Source organism: Arvicanthis niloticus, chromosome 21 (genome assembly GCF_011762505.2).
Source record: "Arvicanthis niloticus isolate mArvNil1 chromosome 21, mArvNil1.pat.X, whole genome shotgun sequence".
In the NCBI taxonomy this organism is placed as follows: Eukaryota; Metazoa; Chordata; class Mammalia; order Rodentia; family Muridae; genus Arvicanthis; species Arvicanthis niloticus.
Window position 1 is genome coordinate 21,422,070 of NC_047678.1, and position 18,511 is coordinate 21,440,580.

General features: G+C 41.2%; 1 protein-coding gene across 5 annotated transcripts in view; it reads right to left on the bottom strand.

The window, feature by feature from the left end:
* Positions 1-607: 607 nt before the first annotated feature.
* Positions 608-18,511, bottom strand: part of Ppp2r3a (protein phosphatase 2 regulatory subunit B''alpha) — a 136,159-nt gene continuing 118,255 nt past the window's right edge. For 4 of the 5 annotated variants that reach the window (XM_076918040.1, XM_034484018.2, XM_076918041.1 and 1 more), the window contains 3 exons: positions 18,377-18,495; positions 17,071-17,177; positions 608-3,557 (listed from right to left, as the gene is read on the bottom strand). In XM_076918040.1, the coding sequence (XP_076774155.1) occupies positions 3,431-3,557; positions 17,071-17,177; positions 18,377-18,495 (353 nt within the window). In that variant the 3' untranslated portion in view covers positions 608-3,430. Of the gene's footprint in view, positions 3,558-15,467; positions 15,978-17,070; positions 17,178-18,376; positions 18,496-18,511 lie in introns of those variants that run through there. The other variant, XM_076918042.1, reaches the window with a different exon arrangement.

Below are 18,511 nucleotides of genomic sequence, written 5' to 3' on the forward strand. Positions count from 1 at the left end.
TGTTGACAAATGAGTTAGCTGCAAAATTATTGAAGTAACTGGATTTATCTATCAGGATATGAAATTTCTAAACAAGAAAAAAACGACTGCATTTATTTTAAATTGGTGTATCATGAATAATCCGAGTCCTTGCCATTAGAGAGCTTACAATTTTTCTTTTTGGTTGGATTTATTTAGTGCATATTTTCTTTATGAAGTCCTAGGGTAAAGGTTCTGTGTAATGGCTTTCTTAAAAAAAAAAAAAAAAGATAACCTTACTGAAGAAAAGTAAAAATGTTAAACAAATGAGTAGATTTTTTTTTTCCTGTTGGTAATACTGATTTTAGAGCATAAAACTCAAGACTATAGGATCTGGAGCTGATATTCTGGCTTCACTTTAGATACCCAATAACATGTCTTTTAATATATAGATGAGGTTAAAGTCACCTTTGATCCTGGAGAATCCCTGTATCCCAAAGGAAAACACTTCTCAGATTGATAGATTGTATTCTTAAGAGTTTCTTTATAATATTCCCAAGTCTTCAAAGAGTTGTTTGCAAAAAATCAGCTGCACTTACAGGCATAAAAATAAATTGTATCTAAAACCAAAAATGTATAGTGAACACAATTCATACATATGACAGCTTTATTTTGTTTGGCAAAAGGGGAAAACAAGTCATGCACCATCTCCACTCAAACACTTTTAAAGCCAAGCAAGTGATACTCTGAGTTAGAGTTTTGGTATTTTCTTTCTTCGTCTTTCCTTTCCTTTTTTTTTTTTTTTTTTAAACATTTTGAATAGTATAGTAACAGGAAATATACAAGATGATTTTATTAGTTTGATTACCTTGGCAATTATGCTATGAAACCCTCCTTTCATTAAATAATATTTAGTTCAGTGGTTCTCGACCTATGGGTTGAAACCCCTTTCACAGGGGTTGCATAACTCATATCAGATATTTACATCATGATTAATAATAGCAAAATTACAGTTGTGAAGTAGCAAAGAAATAGTTTTATGGTTGGGGGTCACCACGACATGAGGAACTATATTAAAATGTCACAGCATTAGGAGTGTTGAGAACCACTGCTTTAGATTATAATTCATCTTTTCCAAGGTCCCTGGGGTACTGTCACAATTTGACATTTCCAGTTTGGTAGTAAGGAATATATTTAGCTTGATCTTTACCAAAAATGTCAAATACATACTAACCTAGTTCCTTAGAAGTTACACTCCTTGCATTCATTTCTAAGAAAGGAATAGGGCGAAGCACTTGTTTATGAAAAACGTATAATTCAGGTAACCCAAATTAAATCTTCAAACTGGATGATGTTGATCTGAGTAAAAAAAGCAAGAGTTTGAGTAAGGGTGGAGGAACAAGGTAGCATAATAACTTAAAAGGGCTGAGGTGCAGTGGTGGTGGAGTGCTTTTGTAACATGTGGATGGTTCTAGGTTTTGATTCCCAGCACCACAGGTAAAGTCCAAGTTGTATACATTTCAGTGCAGCTAGTGAGGTCTAACTGGCTCGTCCCTGTGCTCCTGTTGTTTAAAGGATATTATAAAGCTGGATTTTATATTGTGCTTTTGGGTAAGTCTCAAAATACTTACCATCCAGCTAATAAAATCCTTTAAGCCACCCCCCCCCCCTTTTAAAACAAGTATTACCCTTTTGTATTTTCATCTGAAATTAAATCATTTCCTCTTCCTGCTAAACTTGGATGGGATTGATGGTAATATCATACAATTCTTTTTAAGACAAGGTTTCACTGTATAGCCCATGCTGACCTCAAACTTGATCCCAGTCTCCTGAGTGCTGAGTTTACTGAGTGTTACAGTAAACGGTGTATTTAGGCTAATATATATTAATATATATAGTGCATTCTTTGTCTCCTGCCTTAACCACCTAAATCCTGAGATTTTAGGCATGTACCCCCGTGTGTGTGTGTGTGTGTGTGTGTGTGTGTGTGTGTGGTGTGTGTGTGTGTGTTTTGGTTTTTGTTTGTAAAATTTTCCCTCAATTTAGTCACTCTTAGGTTTTAATTATCTGGGTTAACTCCTAGTTGTAATAGTTCCCAGTTCCTAAGGTTATAAGGGAGATGAGTTGAGTCTTGGGGACTGGGGATCTGGGACAGGTGGCTTGCATGGCTTGCTAATTTCTAGCATTAGTTGGTATTACATTTCTTAAATTGTCATTTTCTCCATGTGTGACTTTCCATCACCCAAGGTTTGATTATTTCACTGCTTGACCTTTCTATTAGGAAGAGAACTAGGATGGAGAGGAAGGGGGGCTAGGCTACTCTGACTCTTTAAAGTCGAGACAGAGAGGAGAGAATTGCTTTGATTTTAGAAATAACCTTTTTTTTTTTTCAGCATAAAGGGTAACAACAACCATATTGTAGGGGTTGGCTGCACTGTGGCCTGTTGAAAAGTATAGGACTCTTAATTTACTACTGTAGTAAAACAGGCTTTCTACTGTGGGTGAGAATCATTGTTTTTCTTCCAAGGTTGATAGAGTGAGGTGGATGAAACACCTGCTGTAGTAGGTATTTTCCACAGGAAGTAAGGAATACTGTTGCTTAGTTTGTGCCTTTTACTTTTGACTTCGTCTAGTATTCAAGAGAGGGGAACGGAGTATGTATAGTGAGAAGTTTCAATGGTTTGTCACATTCCTTAAGTCTTCAAGTAAAGCCTTCTGCTAGAAATGAAAATAGGTCATTAATCTGTAGATTAATACATCATCCAATAATTGTCTGCAAATGTTAGTAAGTGCCAAATTCTGTACTTGTCTTCATTTTCAGAAAAATTTTCATGAGATTTTTACACAAGGTCCACAGTCAGATGCAGAGGCTGCCAGAGCTTAACCAGCAGAGCTGGAAGGGCCCAGTGGTTGGTTACAATACCTGAGAATGTAAAGTGACTTAGCAGTTTGGCAGGTCATTGTGAAATTACATTAAACCAGGTAAATTCAAGGTCCCTGAACTCCAGTACATAGACGTAGTTTCTGAGATGTTTTGGCAGTGCTTTTGTTACTAGGACAAAGCCAGTTCTAGAGGCCCTTTTTCAAGTTCCAAAATTTTTGACTCAAGTTTTCTGCAAGTGAAGTTTTCTTACAGGTTCTGTAGGAGCCTGAGGTACCCTAGGGAAGCTGGCCAATACCAAGGCAGCTTCTGCTTCTGTACAGAGAACTGTGTGTGGCCTTGTTTCCAAGAGAGCCTCCATACACTGAGGGGTGTAGAACACGGACTGCAGACTTTGGAAGGTGACTGATGACAGTATGTTACTTCCAAGGAAGAGCTCTGCACATTTTCAACAAACTGGAGGGGTCTCCTGTGCTGAACTACTTAGAGCATTTTAGTTTCTAGTGCACTTGGAGGAATCAAACCCTTTACAAAGCAGTGCACAAACTAGAACATCTCTCCACACCATCCTTTTTGTGTAGATAATGGCAACTACTCTTCATCCACTGACTGAAGCTTTCCACATTTCTCTGAAAGGCTTGAAGTTACTATTTTATTGCCCTTGTTTCCAAGTTCAGAGGGAGATACAGGTTCATCCGATTCATACTCTTCAAATGAGCTGAAAAGACAAAACAAAATTAGTTGATTTAAAAAAAATAGTTTATAAACATTTGGGTATATATCAATATTGCAATGCAGAGATTTTATGACTAGCCTGAAAATTCACCCTCACCCAGCATGAATATAATCGAGCTGCTCTGAAGAGGGCATAGTCCAGAGCAGAAAGCTGCTCCCTGAAACTCAAGTCCATGTTAGGATCTGTTGAAAAGCAGAGTTAGGAGATTTTCGAGTGTTTACACTGGTATTTGTATACAGGGAAGCTTTTTATCATTCACTAATTTTGTAATACAGCCTCTCTCCTTGGCCTCTTATTGACACATTTAGATGTGCAAGTGTGTCTGCTGTAGATATCAAGTCCACTTGTGGGTGGATTCCCCTCCATTCTAATTCTTACTAGAAGAATTCTCATTTCCTTTAAAGCCTACTGAGAGCCTTGAAATGCCATGTCTCCCAGGTTCAATATTTATCTCTTGTGAATGATGGTTGCCTGCCCTGAGGTATTCAAGTATTCTGATACTAATTTGAGCCTAGAAAAATACATAAGGTCATTTATTGGCTGAACTTGTCTTCAGTTTCAGAAAAATTTTCATGAGATTTTTACACAAGGTCCACAGTCAGGTGCAGAGGCTGCCAGAGCTTAACCAGCAGAGCTGGAAGGGCCCAGTGGTGACGAATGTGTTCTATGTTAATAGTGGTGTAGCTTAGGAGCTTTTACATGCCAGAGAAGTGCTTTATTCTGGAGCCACATATTCAACCCCCTGAACTGTTTTTTTTTTTTTTTTTTAATGTGTATGAATGTATGGCCTGCATGTATGCATGTGTACCATGTGTGTGATGTCCATGGAAATCGGAAGAGGGCATTGGATCCCTTGAAATTGGATTACAAATGATTGTGAGCTGCCATGTGGGTGTTGGGAACTTAAACCCTTTGCAAGGGCAACAAGTGCACACCACTGAGCCATTGCTCCAACACCCCCCCCCCCAAGCCCACAAACATATTTGAGTAGAGGGTAGAAGGTTAAACATTTTTTAAAAAAGTGTGTACCTAATGTTTAGAAAAACTTTCCTGTGATTCTAGCTCATAGTGATGCTTGAACTTGTTCACTGCAGAAATCCTCCCTACATTCTTAATTTGTTTCTGTTCTATTACTCCATCCTTGGGTTGTCATTGATATGTCATGGCAGTGGGCTATGCTGGTAAGTTTGGTGGAGGTGAATACATCAGAAACTACTAAATGTATATAGCTCATGTTCATAGAGACATACTAGGGTTTACCTGAGCATTCAGATTGTGACACATAACCCTACTGAGGTTTATTTGTCAATAAAAACAACCCCTTTCCCCCAACACTGTACCAGCCAGGTACCACACCATTCAAGCACTCTGGAGGCAGGGGCATATCTTGGTATAAACTGTTGCGTTCAGGCCAGCCACGCTGGGCTACAAAACAAAAGGCCAAACCAAAAGGGTTGATTCAGTAACTATCCTTTTGGTTAGTGCTGTGGAAACCTATTTAGGCAATATCTGGAGGTACATTTGACTCACAACTGAGAGGATCCTGTGGGTATCTAGTTAGTACAGTTTAAGGACAGAACTAAACTTATACACTGTTTAAACTTATACACTGTTTAAACTTATAACTGGTTACCTTATGGTTATTCAGCTTAGAACTAGTGGGGTTGTTGGAGCCTGATCCCAGCATTGTGAGGTAGGCTGTGGACTAAACTCATTTGCACTCTGGGGCAACCTTGCTCCTTTTCATGTTTACACACCACTTCTGTGCCTTTAAACCTCTATATCCAACCTCAGCCTCTGGACACACTGGAAACCCTTGTACACCCAGCAGCCTACGAGATGACCTAGACCTGAACTCACTCTCCTCCGGATCTCTTTTCCCCGTATTAGCAAGCCATGTACCACTCAAAGCCAGAATCCCAGTAGTGACCTTTTCTTCCTCCTATTGTTAAATCCAGCCAGTTGCTCAGTGCATTGTACCCTATGGACACAGCTCTGTTTCTTCCTGCTATTGCCTAGGGAACCCTGCTTTCTTGTTTGATGATTTCTGGGGACTGGATTTCTTGGTTTCTCTTCTGCCTTGGACCCCTTGCTGCTGCTATACTCAGACATGTTTGGGATTAGTTACAGTCTTGAAGTTTAGTGCCCCTGTTTTCCAGTTACCTAACATACCTGTCATCCTGGCAAATTGTTTTCCATTTGTTTATCTGAGATACCACTTAAAGTATTCTTCATTCCAGGCTACAGAAGTTATACAGCTCAATGGACATTAGTGTTTACTGCTCTTCCATAGGTGCCGAGTTTTGTTCTCAGCACCCATTTTGGGTGACTCATGGCTACCTGTAACAACACCTACTAAAGATTTGACAGCCTCTTTGGCCCCCATAAGTACCTGTAGGTGTGCATTCTCTCCTGTCTCCTCTCTTCCCCCAACCCCCATCCAGTACTTAAGCAGGTGGTTCTACTGAGGTCTAGCTAACCAGGGCTACATAGTGAAACCCTGTCTTGATAAAGCCAACTGCTTTATGGGGTGTTATCTGTTCAACCAGTTTTGAATGAGCAGGGGACTCAGGCTGAGTCGAAGCTCAGTATTTATAAGCATAAGACAGCAGCTTTCTTAGGGATACTGGTAGTACAAAAGTGCAGAAGGCAGACCATGCTCGAAGTCATGTCAGCAGTGTCCCTGCTTTTAGAGCCTAGCTTTACTGAAGCTTTCACTCAAATAATCAAGTTTTTAAGAAGAGGAGAGAGAGGGGAAAGAGAAGAGGGAAGAGGAGAGAGGGGAGAGGGGAGAGGGGAGAGGGGAGAGGGGAGAGGGGAGAGGGGAGAGGGGAGAGGGGAGAGGGGAGAGGAGAAAGAGGAGAGGGGAGAGGGGAGAGGGGAGAGGGGAGGAGAGGGGAGAGGGGAGAGGGGAGAGGGGAGAGGGGAGAGAGGGGAGAGGGGAGAGGGGAGAGGGGAGGAGAGGGGAGAGGGGAAAGGGGAGAGGGGAGAGGGGAGAGGAGAAAGAGGAGAGGGGAGAGGGGAGAGGGGAGAGGGGAGAGGGGAGAGGGGAGAGGGGAGAGAAAACTACGCTGGTTCTGCAAATCCTGGGATGGAAACAGTACCTAGTTTACAGAGCTATTGTTGGCATATACATGGTGTAACAAAGGATGTATAGTTTCAGGTGTTAACTGGAAGTTGTGGTTTGAGCCGAGTTTCTGAAATTCTGATTATTTACAGAAACAAATGGCTAGAATATCTGACTCAGGGCTTGCTGTGGGAAATCTCAGACATGGTGGGTATAAACAGAATAAAATGTTCACTAGTTCTTTACTTGGGAACCTTTTATAATCTTACTTTTTACAAGTAGAAGTGTGAATTATATTTTTACTTTCTTGAGACAGGGTCTCTCATGTAGCTCATGAGACCTCAAACTCCAGATCCTCCTACTTCTACACTCTTCTTAGTGCTGGGAATTCAGGCAGGCACTACCACACAGTTTTTGCAATACTGGGGTTAGAACTTGGGGAGCTTTGTGCATGACAGGCACGCACTCTACCAACTGAGCCATATGCCTAGCCCACTTGCGTGCGTGTTCTCTCTCTCTCTCTCTCTCTCTCTCTCTCTCTCTCTCTCTCTCTCTCTCTCTCTCTCTCTCTCTCTCTCTCTCTCACACACACACACACACACACACACACACACACACACACACACACAGTAGCCATGGCTGGCCTGAAGGAGAGAACTGACATGCATATGCTCACACATACAAATGCAATCAAAGTTTCTAATGTCTACCATCTCACTTTCCTGTCTCAGTTGATCTGCCTTAAGAACACTCAATAGAAAGGTGTTAAAATATTGTTTCTATTTTAAATGAGTGTTCTGTCTGAATGTTACTATGTGTACAGAGGCCAGAAGAGGGTGCAAGATCCTCTGGCTCTGGAGTTTTAGACGGTTGTAAGTGGCTATGTAGGTGCTCAACCAAGTTTGGGTCCTCTGCAAGAGCAGTAAATGCTGAGCTGTCCTTCCAGCTCCTTAAATGCAAAACAAAATACCCTCTCCCCCATTTGTTTTTTTTTTTTTTTTTTTTTTTTTTTTGGGGGGGGGGGAGGTTTCGAGACAGGGTTTCTCTGTGTAGCCCTGGCTGTCCTGGACTCACTCTGTAGATCAGGCTGGCCTCGAGCTCAGAAATCCACCTGCCTCTGCCTCCCAAGTGCTGGGATTAAAAGCGTGCGCCACCACTGCCTGGCGTCTCCCCCATTTGTAAAGAGAAGTTTCCTTATATAGTTCAGGGTCACCTCAAGTGCCCAAGTCTTAGGATTACAACGTGTTCAACTATGTCTAGACTATAAACTACCTAAATGGACAAGTTACTGCTTTAGGGAACATTCTAAAGCATTAAAGTCTGTTTTTGAATGCTAGTAACATTGTTACTTAGGTGTACCGAAGTGTAAATAATAGCTATCTCTATTGCTTGACCAAAGGTGTTTTTTAAAATTACTGTGTGTGTGTACACGATGGGTTAAGTTTGTGGCCATGTGTGGAAGTCAGAGAATAACTTTTGTTAAGATGGTCTTTTCCTTCTACCTTTGTATGGGTCTGGGGGACTCAAACTCAGATCTATAGACGTTACTAAGCACCTTTACCCGCTGACTCATCCTGATGCTCCCCACACCTCACGTTAAAAATATTTAATTTAGATGTGTAGCTGTCTGGGTGCCAATGCCTGTGCATATGGAAACCAGAAAAGGGTGTTGGTCAGTGTTCTCTTCTATTACGTTCTACATCTTTCTGTGAGACAGTCTCTTTCCCTGTATGTAACTGGGGCTTCATTTTCTCAGCTAGGCTGGAAGCCAGCAACCTGCTTCAGAGCTCAGGTTATAGGCATTTTGGGGAACACTTGTCTTACTGTGTGGGTGCCAGACTTCTAACTTTTTTGTAAACACCATAAGGATGCTAATTATATGGCATAATCTTTCCTCATTTAGGGACTCTGGTCTTTCGAGGTTCATTCCTGGGTTGAATTTTTATGCTGGTCTTCATTGTGATAGTTTGTCAGCTAGCCATGTTTATCTGTGGTGTCTGCAGCCTCAGGTCTGGAGTCATTTATCTGCTGTGACTGAACCAAGAGCTTGACAAAAGGGCAACCCACGACTGTTGTTTGAGAATTTTAAGTCCTTTTGGAAGGTTGTACATTCTGGGATTGGTAAAGACATCTCTGTGGTGGGACTGGGTAGAATACTGTACTCTGTCTATGTCGTATGATAAATATTTGCTGAGGCACTTCTGTAAGAGTCTACCAGGTGATAAGGTTACATATAAGACAGAAAAATGGTTGTTTGCCTTAGAGAAGCCTACAGTCTTGTGCTAAGATGAGTAAGTCCACTCATAGGTCAGGCTCTTAGACATACTACACATACCATATCACAATCTACTAGTTACACAAATAGATAGTTACTGTATCAATGAGGCCATGTCCTATGCTCTAGGAATGAAGCAAACAGCCTGGGTGTTGAATGCTACTTACAGCTGACAAAACTCTACTGGAAGAGGCTAGGGAGATATGGCCATGGTCATAGATGTGGTAGAAGAAAATAGCCACTGCTTTTTATTACAAAGAACTAGGCTCAAAGACTTTATTTATATACATTGTCTTTTCCTTTTTTTCAGGGGGAGGGGTGTTTGTTTGTTTCTTTGTTTTTTTTTTTGTTTGTTTGTTTCTTTGAGACAGGGTTTTTCTCTGTAGTCCTGGCTGTCCTGGAACTCACTCTGTAGACCAGGCTGGCCTCGAACTCGGAAATCCGTCTGCCTCTGTCTCCCAAGTGCTGGGATTAAAGGCGTGCGCCACCACCACCTGGCTTGCTTGGTGTTTCAAGACAGGGTTTTCTCAGTGTAGCCCTGGCTGATCTGAAAGCCACTCTGTAGACCAAGCTGGGATCAAACTCACAGAGATCTGCCTGCATCTGCCTCCTGAGTGCCAACACCGCCTGGCTATACATTGTTTTCTTTAAATCCTAAAATAGCTTGGTGTTACAGAGGTTTCATTGTGGAGGGGATCCTGCAGCTTGGAAACCTGGGATTACACGTAAGTAGTGGAGCAAGGATTTGAGTATTGCCTACCTCCAAATTTCATGTGTGTGCTGTTACATACTCCAGCTTTACCCAGAGTAGCCATAGTACTGTTCCCAGTAGCTGGATGCCAGGTATTTACATGTACTCTCTCCTGTTCTCACAGTAAGTCCAGTAATTCCAGAACTGGAAGGAGGAGTCAGGCAACCTGTGTAGCTGGTGACTGGGCCAGCTCTGAGTGGTTCCTAAGCCTCTTTAACATTCTTCCTTTTTAAAATATGGATCTGGCAATTTCTGCATGACATTTATCCCTGACTTACCTCTTATTTCTTCATGAAGTGAAGCCTAGGTTGTAGCCTTTGGACTTTTAGGCATAGACCCAGCTTTTGGAGCAGTCAGTCAGTTGTTGTTAATCCTGTGTGACAGGCCTTCCTTTTCCTTTGCACATTCTAGCACTTGCTGCTGTACAGGCCGCTGTCTTCTTTTCCCTAGAGACCTCCGCACCCATGTGTGTTCTCTGTAAGCCTTATCTCCCACCACATGAGACGAGAGGTCTGTGACAAGAGTGTCTCATATGTACTGGTTGAATTTCACTACAGCTGGTGACTGCATTGCCTCTAGTGACCCTTTACCTGTGTCCCCGCCTCCTCTTCCTTCACCACGTCCTCTGTCTCCTTGTCCCTCCTGTGTCCTCTTCATTCCAAGCACACTGGTACTCCTCTTAGTACTACCACAAGTGGAAATTTTGTTTTGTTTGATCCAACTGTATTCTCTCTTTAACTGACGCTAAGTTTCTCTTGTGTTTACTCAGACACAGTAGGTTTTAGACGCAATACTCCCCACCCCTTTCTTTAAAGCAGGCTAAAAAAATGGGGGTGGGAGGAGTGCTAATAACAATGGGCTGGAGAGAAGAATGCTTCCTGCATTACTGATTAGAGGATGAGCTTGGCTGGCCACATATGCCTGTTAATTCCAGCTCCAAGGAATCTACCACCACCTTCTGTTCTCTGTGGGCATGCATGAGGATTTCACTGTTGACTGTATATAGGTCCCATTTACTTTCATGTTTTGTTCTCTGTAAGAAGTAAATTGTTGCGTAAATGAACTTGAAAAATGTATTATTTGAACCTTACATTTTGAAAAGATGCAGAATTCTGAATTCAAAGTTTTCTTTTAAAAAGCGATTTATTTCTTCTTCTTTGTGTGTTTTGCCTATATATGTGAGTGTACTACTGTGTGCAGTGCCCTTGGTGGCCAGAAAAACACACTGGTTCCACTGGGATTACAGACAGTTTTGAGTTCCATATGGGTGCTGGGAACTGAACCTGGGTCATCTGAAAGAACAGCAAATGCTCTTTTAACTGCTGAGCCATCTCTTCAGCCCCCAAAGTTATTTCCATACTAGTATTTGAGTGGTTTTTATGATGTTAAGCTTGACTGTCAGCTTGAAGGGACACACATCTCTAGGCATGCCTGGGATGTATGTATGTATGTATGTATGTAAGTATGTATGTATGTATGCATGTTAGGTAAGCTGAGGTGATGTGAATGTGGTGTCACTATTCCATGGCTGGAGCCCTGAACTGAACCAAAGGGGGATGGAGCAGCACCGGTCAGTCATCTCTGCTTTCTGGCCAGGGATTCAGGGTTGCTCTGCCTCTGGCTTCTGCTACTGTGATGGACTACAAGCACTTGGAGCTTCGAGCCAAAATAAACCCTTATTTCCTTAAGTTGTTTTTGTAACATATTTGATCACAGAATGGAGGAAAGTAATTAGTACAGTGTTGCTTAAATTATTTTTCCATTCACTTTGTGAGTAATGTATTTTTCTTGCTAAAGATTTTTAATTCTTTATTATTTTGTGTGGTGAATTTACATTCATGTAGGGGTTGACAAACTATATGATCAGCCAGAGTTATACAGAGAAACCTTGTCTCAAAAAATTTCTAAAAATTATTTTGTATGTATCGGTGTTTTAATTTTGTATATGTCTGTGTACTCCATGTATCCAGGGTCCTTGGAAGGCCAAAAGTAGGTATTGACTCCCCTGAAATTGGAGTTATACACAGTGATGAGCAACCATGTCAGTGCTGGAGAAGGAACCCAGGTCCTCTGTAAGAGCTGCTAATGCTCTTAACTGCTGAGCCATCACTTCAGCCCCCATAACTTACATTTTTAAAAAGTGGAAAACAGGGATAATGATTCCTCTAGTTCTTTTACTGTTGAGAATTGTTTTCACTCTCCTTGTTTTTTTTTTTTTTTTTTTCATATGAAGTTGAGAATTGCTCTTTCCATGCCTGTGAAGAACTGTGTTAGAATTTTGATGGGATTGCATTGAATTTGTAGATTGCTTTTGGTAAGGTGGCTATTTTCACTATGTTTATCCTACTGATCCATGAGCATGGGAGGTCTTTTCATCTTCTGAGATCTTTGATTTCTTTATTCAGGGACTTGAAGGTCTTGTCATACAGATCTTTCACTTGCTTGGTTAGAGTTACAGAAAGATATTTTATATTATTTGTGGCTATTGTGAAAGATGTTGTTTCCCTAATTTATTTCTCAGCCTGTTTGTCATTTGTATAAAGGAAGCCTACTGATTTGTTAATTTTATTTCCAACTACTTGCTGAAGTTATTTATCAGCTGTAGGAGTTCTCTGGTAGAATTTTTGGGTCGATTATGTATACTATCATATCATCTGCAAATAGTGAGACCTTTCCAGTTCTCTTTCTTTGTTGGGTCTTTGTGTGGTTTAGGTATCAGAGTAACTATGGCTTCATAGAATGAATTAAGTAGTGTTCCTTCTGTTTCTATTTTGTGGAATAGTTTGAGGAGTATTAGCTCTTCTTTGAAGAGCTGGTAGAATTTTGCACTAAAACCATCTGGCCTTGGGCTTTCTTTAATTGTTTGTTTATGAGGTTTTTAATGACTGCTTCTATTTCTTTAGGGGTTATGGGATTGTTTAGATAGTTTTCTGCTTTTAATTTTGGTACCTGGTATCTGTCTAGAAAATCATCCATTTCATCTAGATTTTCCAATTCTGTTAAGTATAGGCTTTTGTAGTAGCATCTGATGATTTTTTGAATTTCCTCGGTTTCTGTTGTTATGTCTCCCTTTTCACTTCTCATTTTGTTAATTTGGATACAGTGTCTGTGTCCTTTAGTTTGGCTAAAGGTTTTTCTAGCTTGTTGATTTTCTCAAAGAATCAGCTCATTTTTAAAGAGTTAACTGTCTTTATAAGCCTCACCTGGGCACAGGTAGGCGAGCCAAGGTCAACATCTGCCCTAGTTATTTGAAATGTTCGTAAGAGACCCGGTAACTGAGAGCCAGGAGTCCTCTGCTTGGTAGATCTCTCCCTGCCTTTGCCCTTCTGCAGCTGTCAGAAACCAAAGCCTAATTTTCCTTGTGGTCAGCACCAGCGCCCAAGTTCAAGCCTCAGCAGCTAAGTGGGGGTGGGCCTAGCTCTGTTTTGTTGATTCTTTTTATCTTTAGAATTGGTTGATTTCGGTCTTGAGTTTGACTATTTCCACTTCTGGGGTAATCACCATCCATGACCTCCAGCTATACTATAGAGCAATACTGATATAAACTGCATGATATTGACATAGAGACAGAAAGGTTGGTCAGTGGAATAGAACTGAAGACTCAGAAGTAAACCAACACACCTATGGACACTTGATCGTTGACAAAGAAGCCAAAACCATACAGAGGAAAAAGGAAAGCACCTTCAATAAATGGTGCTGGTCTAACCTGCATTCTGCATGTAGAAGAATGGAAACTGATCCATATTTATCACCTTGTACAGATCTCAAGTCCAAGTGAATCAAGACCTCCACATAAAACCAGATACACTGAATCTAATAGAAGAAAGTGGGTAATAGCCTTGAATGCATTGGCACAGGGGAATATTTCCTGAAGAGAACATCAGTGGCTCAGGTTTTAACCGACAATTGACAAATGGGACCTCATGAAACTGAAAAGCTTCTGTAAGGGAAAGGACACTGTCGATAGTACAAAACGGAAATCTACATATTGGGAAAAGATCTTCACTAACCCTACTTCTGATAGAGGGCTAATATCCAAAATATATAAAGAACTCAAGAAGTTAGACTCCAAAAAAACCCAAATAACCCAATTAACAAATGGGGTATAGAGCTAAACAGAATTCTCAATAGAGGAATCTCTTGAATGGCTAAGAAGCACTTAAATGTTCATCATCCTTAGTCATCAGGGAAATGCAAACCAAAACGACCCTGAGATTCTACCTTACACCTACCAGAATGGCTAAGATCAAAAACTCAAGAAACAGCAGATGCTGCCAAGGATGCGGAGAAAGAGGAACACTCCTCCATTGCTGGTGGGACTGCAAGCTGATACAACCACTCTGGAAATCAGTCTGGGGGTTCCTCAGAAAACTGGAAATAGTTCTACCTGAAGACCTAGCTATATCACTCCTGGGCATATACCCAAAAGATGGTCCACCATATCACAAGGACAGGTGCTCTACTATGTTCATAGCAGCCTTATTCAGAAACTGGAAACGACTTAGATGTCCCTCAACTGAAGAATGGATATATAAAATGTGGTTCATCTACACAATGAGATACTATTCAGCTATTAAAAATGAGGACATCATGAATTTTGCAGGCAAATGGATGGAACTAAAAAATATCATCCTGTGCGAGGTAACCTAAGACCCAAAAGGACATACATGGTATGTACTCACTGATAAGTGGATAGTAACCAAAAAAGTACAGAATACCCATGATACGACTCACAGACCATAAGAAGTTTAGCAAGGAAAGCCCAAGTGTGGATGCTTCAATTCCACTTAGAAGAGAGAACAAAATAATCACAAGAGGCAGAAGGAGGGAGAAAAGTAGGTGGGAGACAGTAGGTACAGGGGAAAGGGGGGCAGGATCAGGTATGGGAGGAGACAGGAGAGAAGGCCAGAACACTAGGAGAATGAATGGATGGACATACGCAGCAGTGTGGGGTAGGGGTTGGGGCAGGATGAACCTCTAGAAAGTCCCAGAGACCTGGGATGTGAGAGGCTCCCAGGACTTAATGGGGTGACCTAAGTCAAAATGCCCAGCAGTGGGGATGTAATCTGAAGAGACCATCTCCAGTAGATAAACATGGCCTCCAGTTGAGGCATGGGGCCACCTACTCATCTTCAAAATTTCTGACTCAGAATTTTTCCTGTCTAAAGGAAAAGCAGGGACAAAAATGAAGCATAGACTGAAGGAAAGGCCACCCAATGACTGGCCCAACTTGGGATGCATCCCATGAGCAGGCTCCAACACTATTACTGATTCCATGTTGTGCTTGCAGAGCCTAGCATGGCTGTCCTCTGAGAAACTCTACCAGCAGCTGACTCAGACAGATGGACATACAGTCAACCATTGGACTGAGGTTGGGGAGCCCTCTGGAAGAGTTAGGGGAAGGACTGAAGGAACTGAAGGGGATGGCAACCCCATAGGAAGACCAACAGTGTCAACTAATCCCGACCCCTAGGAGCTCCCAGACACTAAGCCACCAACTAAAGAGCACACATGGGCTGGTCCATGGCCCCTGGCATATATGTAGCAGAGCACTGTCTTGTCTGGCTTCAGTGGGAGAGGATGTGCTTAATCCTGTAGAAACTTGATGCCACAGAGAACAGGGATGCTGGCTGGGGTGAGATGGGGGTGGGTGGGTGAGAGGGGGAACACCTCTCAGAAGCAAGGGAGAGAGGGGGTAGGGTGAAGAACTTGGGGAGGGGGGACCAGGAAGGGGGGCAACATTTGGAATATAAACAATTTTTTAAAAAGTGGAAAACAAAGAAACAAAACTTCCCTACAGAAGAGGCAAATCAGACCTTTAATCATTGCTTCATTCCAGTCAAGTGACAAGCCACAATGTCATCAGTTATTATTAGTATCCTCTGGATACACTTGGCTTCTGACCCTGCCTACTCAGGCCATCTTTTATTAAAAAAGAACTTCACATATGAAACCTTAGGTTTTTGGCTAAATAAAGAAAACCCTCCAGATTTAAAAAGGTCCTGAAGACACCATGGTCTAGGTATAGTAATACATCCTCATCACCCCAGTGCTGGAGTCAGGGTGGAGGACAAGATCAAGGTCAGCTGGACTCAGTGCCTTGACAGTAGGGCTGGGGGAGGGGAAGGGGAGGCAGCTTAGGGAAAGGTAGCACAAGGTACAGCCTCTTGGAGGACTTATACATCATCTACTGGACTGGATATTTCCTGTTTATCCTTCCTTTCTCCGTGTGCTCCAGGAGGCTGGCCTGATGGACAAATCAGGGAGCTCCCTGGTCTTCTGGAAGTCAAGAGCTGCCATCACCAGTTGCTGAGGATATGAAGAGAGTGGCATGTGTGTTTCTAGTAGCTTGTTCACAGGTGAGTTTTCTAGTTTGGCAAATTGTAAATCCTGTCAGGGCCCTTTCACAAAGCTAGTTTTTTTGGCTCTGGTGTTTGATGTCCTTTCCCTTTAGGTCAAGACATGGAAACTGTTGCTCAGTTTGAGGGTCTGTATCCATCATTGCTTGGCTTAGATAACATCCTTTTATCTCTTCATAGACTCTTGACAACCACCTAGTTTGGATACACTTTTCTATTTGCTGTGTTCTAAGAATTCATCCTATATATTAAATGACATGTATATTGGATGATTCCACAAACACTATAATTTGTAACAGTGAAATGTTAAAAATATAATATCAATTAAAAGAGTATAAAGTAGTAACACAACAGTACAATATTACAGTATGCATATATGATATACACAGTAGACTATTATAAAGCTATAAAAATATGAGTTGTTACAGGTTAAGAAAATGGCATTTCCCCTGAAATATGAAGACCTGAATTTAGAGCTCTGTAACTCTCATACATTAGATGTAGTATAGCATGTTTGTATTCCCAACAAATACTAAGAAAAATATTAGAATTTCTAAAGAAGTAATAGAAAGTAATGGAAAAGCCAATAAATGATACAGTTACTCAAATGTCCCAAGTAGTAAAATTTTTGGAGTTTTCTTTCTTAGCATGATCCATACATGGAATTTCCCTTTGACTCTTCCTGATAAAGGTTAATTTAACATGTGGTCCATTTATTATTTAGGTGAGGTTCAAGTCTATAGCTGGGGTGACTGACTATTACAGAGTTGTTCTCAGTGATCTTGGAGTCTATGAAAGGTGTGACTTATTGAAGTCAATGGGACATGAGAATGTCAGGAAAACAGCGAGGATTGTAAGAGAGGACTACTGGGATATGCTCATCCAAGCTAAGAATGCTTAGCTGGATACATTGTTTTTATGTTATTTAAAATTAAAAAAAAAAAAAAAAAAAAAAAGAGAAGGATTTTTTTAATGGTAGTTTTAGCATTTCTGACATGGGCAGGCCTGCTAGAGTCCTGGGAGAATCAAAGAGATGCACTCACCCTTCCTGGAGCTGAACCTGGGCAGATTCCTCAGTCACCAGAGCCTCATACTCCTCAGCAGCAAATCTGTCCCAGTCAGAGGGCTCAGGGCCATCATTTTCAACATCCTGATTAAAAGGAGGAATCAGAATAAAGGCAGAAACTGGAAGTAGGTATATTTATGGTATAAATATCATAAGTGTATATTGCTGAAAACCTATCTGAAAAGTATTCCAATACAGTAAAAGAGGGGCCAAGGCAATATTCCCACAGTAATCTGCCTCTGAAATTACAGAATTATGTGTGCTAAGCAGTTTCATGTTTTTGGTCATGATTCTCTCTTTAAAAAAATTAATTTGTGAATCATGTATATTTTTAGCATTTGTAGAAGTCAGAAGGGGGCGCTGGAATTAGACAGATGTGAGTCACTATGTGGGTGCTGGGAACTGAACCTAGATCCTCTGTAAGAGCAGCAAGTACTCTTAATCTCTGAGCCATCTCTCTGGCTCCATGATTCTTAAAAATAAAAAGAAACTTATGTTTTATGTATGTGCCTTCATGATCTGAGTGTGTGTGTGTGTGTGTGTGTGTGCGCGTCTGCATGTGTGGAGATCAGAGGACAACTATATGAAGTCTGTTCTCTTTCCATTCAGGGTTTATTGATGAGCTAACAGACGTTTGCTCATGACAAAGAAGCTTGTCTCTATTTTCATGCAGAACAACATTTAAAATTGACAGCCATACACAGGAATAACTAATGCTCGGAGTGTTACATTATCTGCAGTTGTCTGTTACAGAGCTCTGCTATCACTTAGAAGGGCAGTTGTCTGTTACAGAGCTCTGCTATCACTTAGAAGGGCAAATCTATTTACCACACTCTCTTGGAAGTGCATAGCACAATTAAACCGAGGTCAGTGTAGCTGATATATTTTTTTCAAACCTACTTTTTTGAAACTAATTTCTAAGGGTATGCAACTACCTACAGCAATCAATATAGCCCACTAGATAGCAAGGACTTAGAGATGGGGATTACCTAAACTGTAAGACTGCTTGTGGGATGGGATGTATTCTTATTTATTAATTCATTTGGAGGCAGGGTCTTTCTACATAGCTCTGGCTATCCTGGAGCTTGCTAGGCTTGAACTCAGATAATCCCTTTTCCTCTCCCCTCCCTTCTGCTTCAGACTTTATTGTCCCTTTTCATATTTGATCAAGTATTTTAGTATTTAGTAGCTCTTTAAATACAGAGAGCCCTATATGCACAGACCATTTAATATGCAGCCTATGGTCTTTGGTCCTCCAGCCAAGAGTTCAGTTTCAATGTTACCTTCTGGACTGCAAAAGGATCTCTTTGTTCATGGTCCAAATATTTCTCCAGGTTAAAGAAAGTGTCATAGAAGATGTGAGCCATTCTGCACCTCTTCAGATCTCGCAGAGTTATTCTGCCTATGGAAAGACAAGT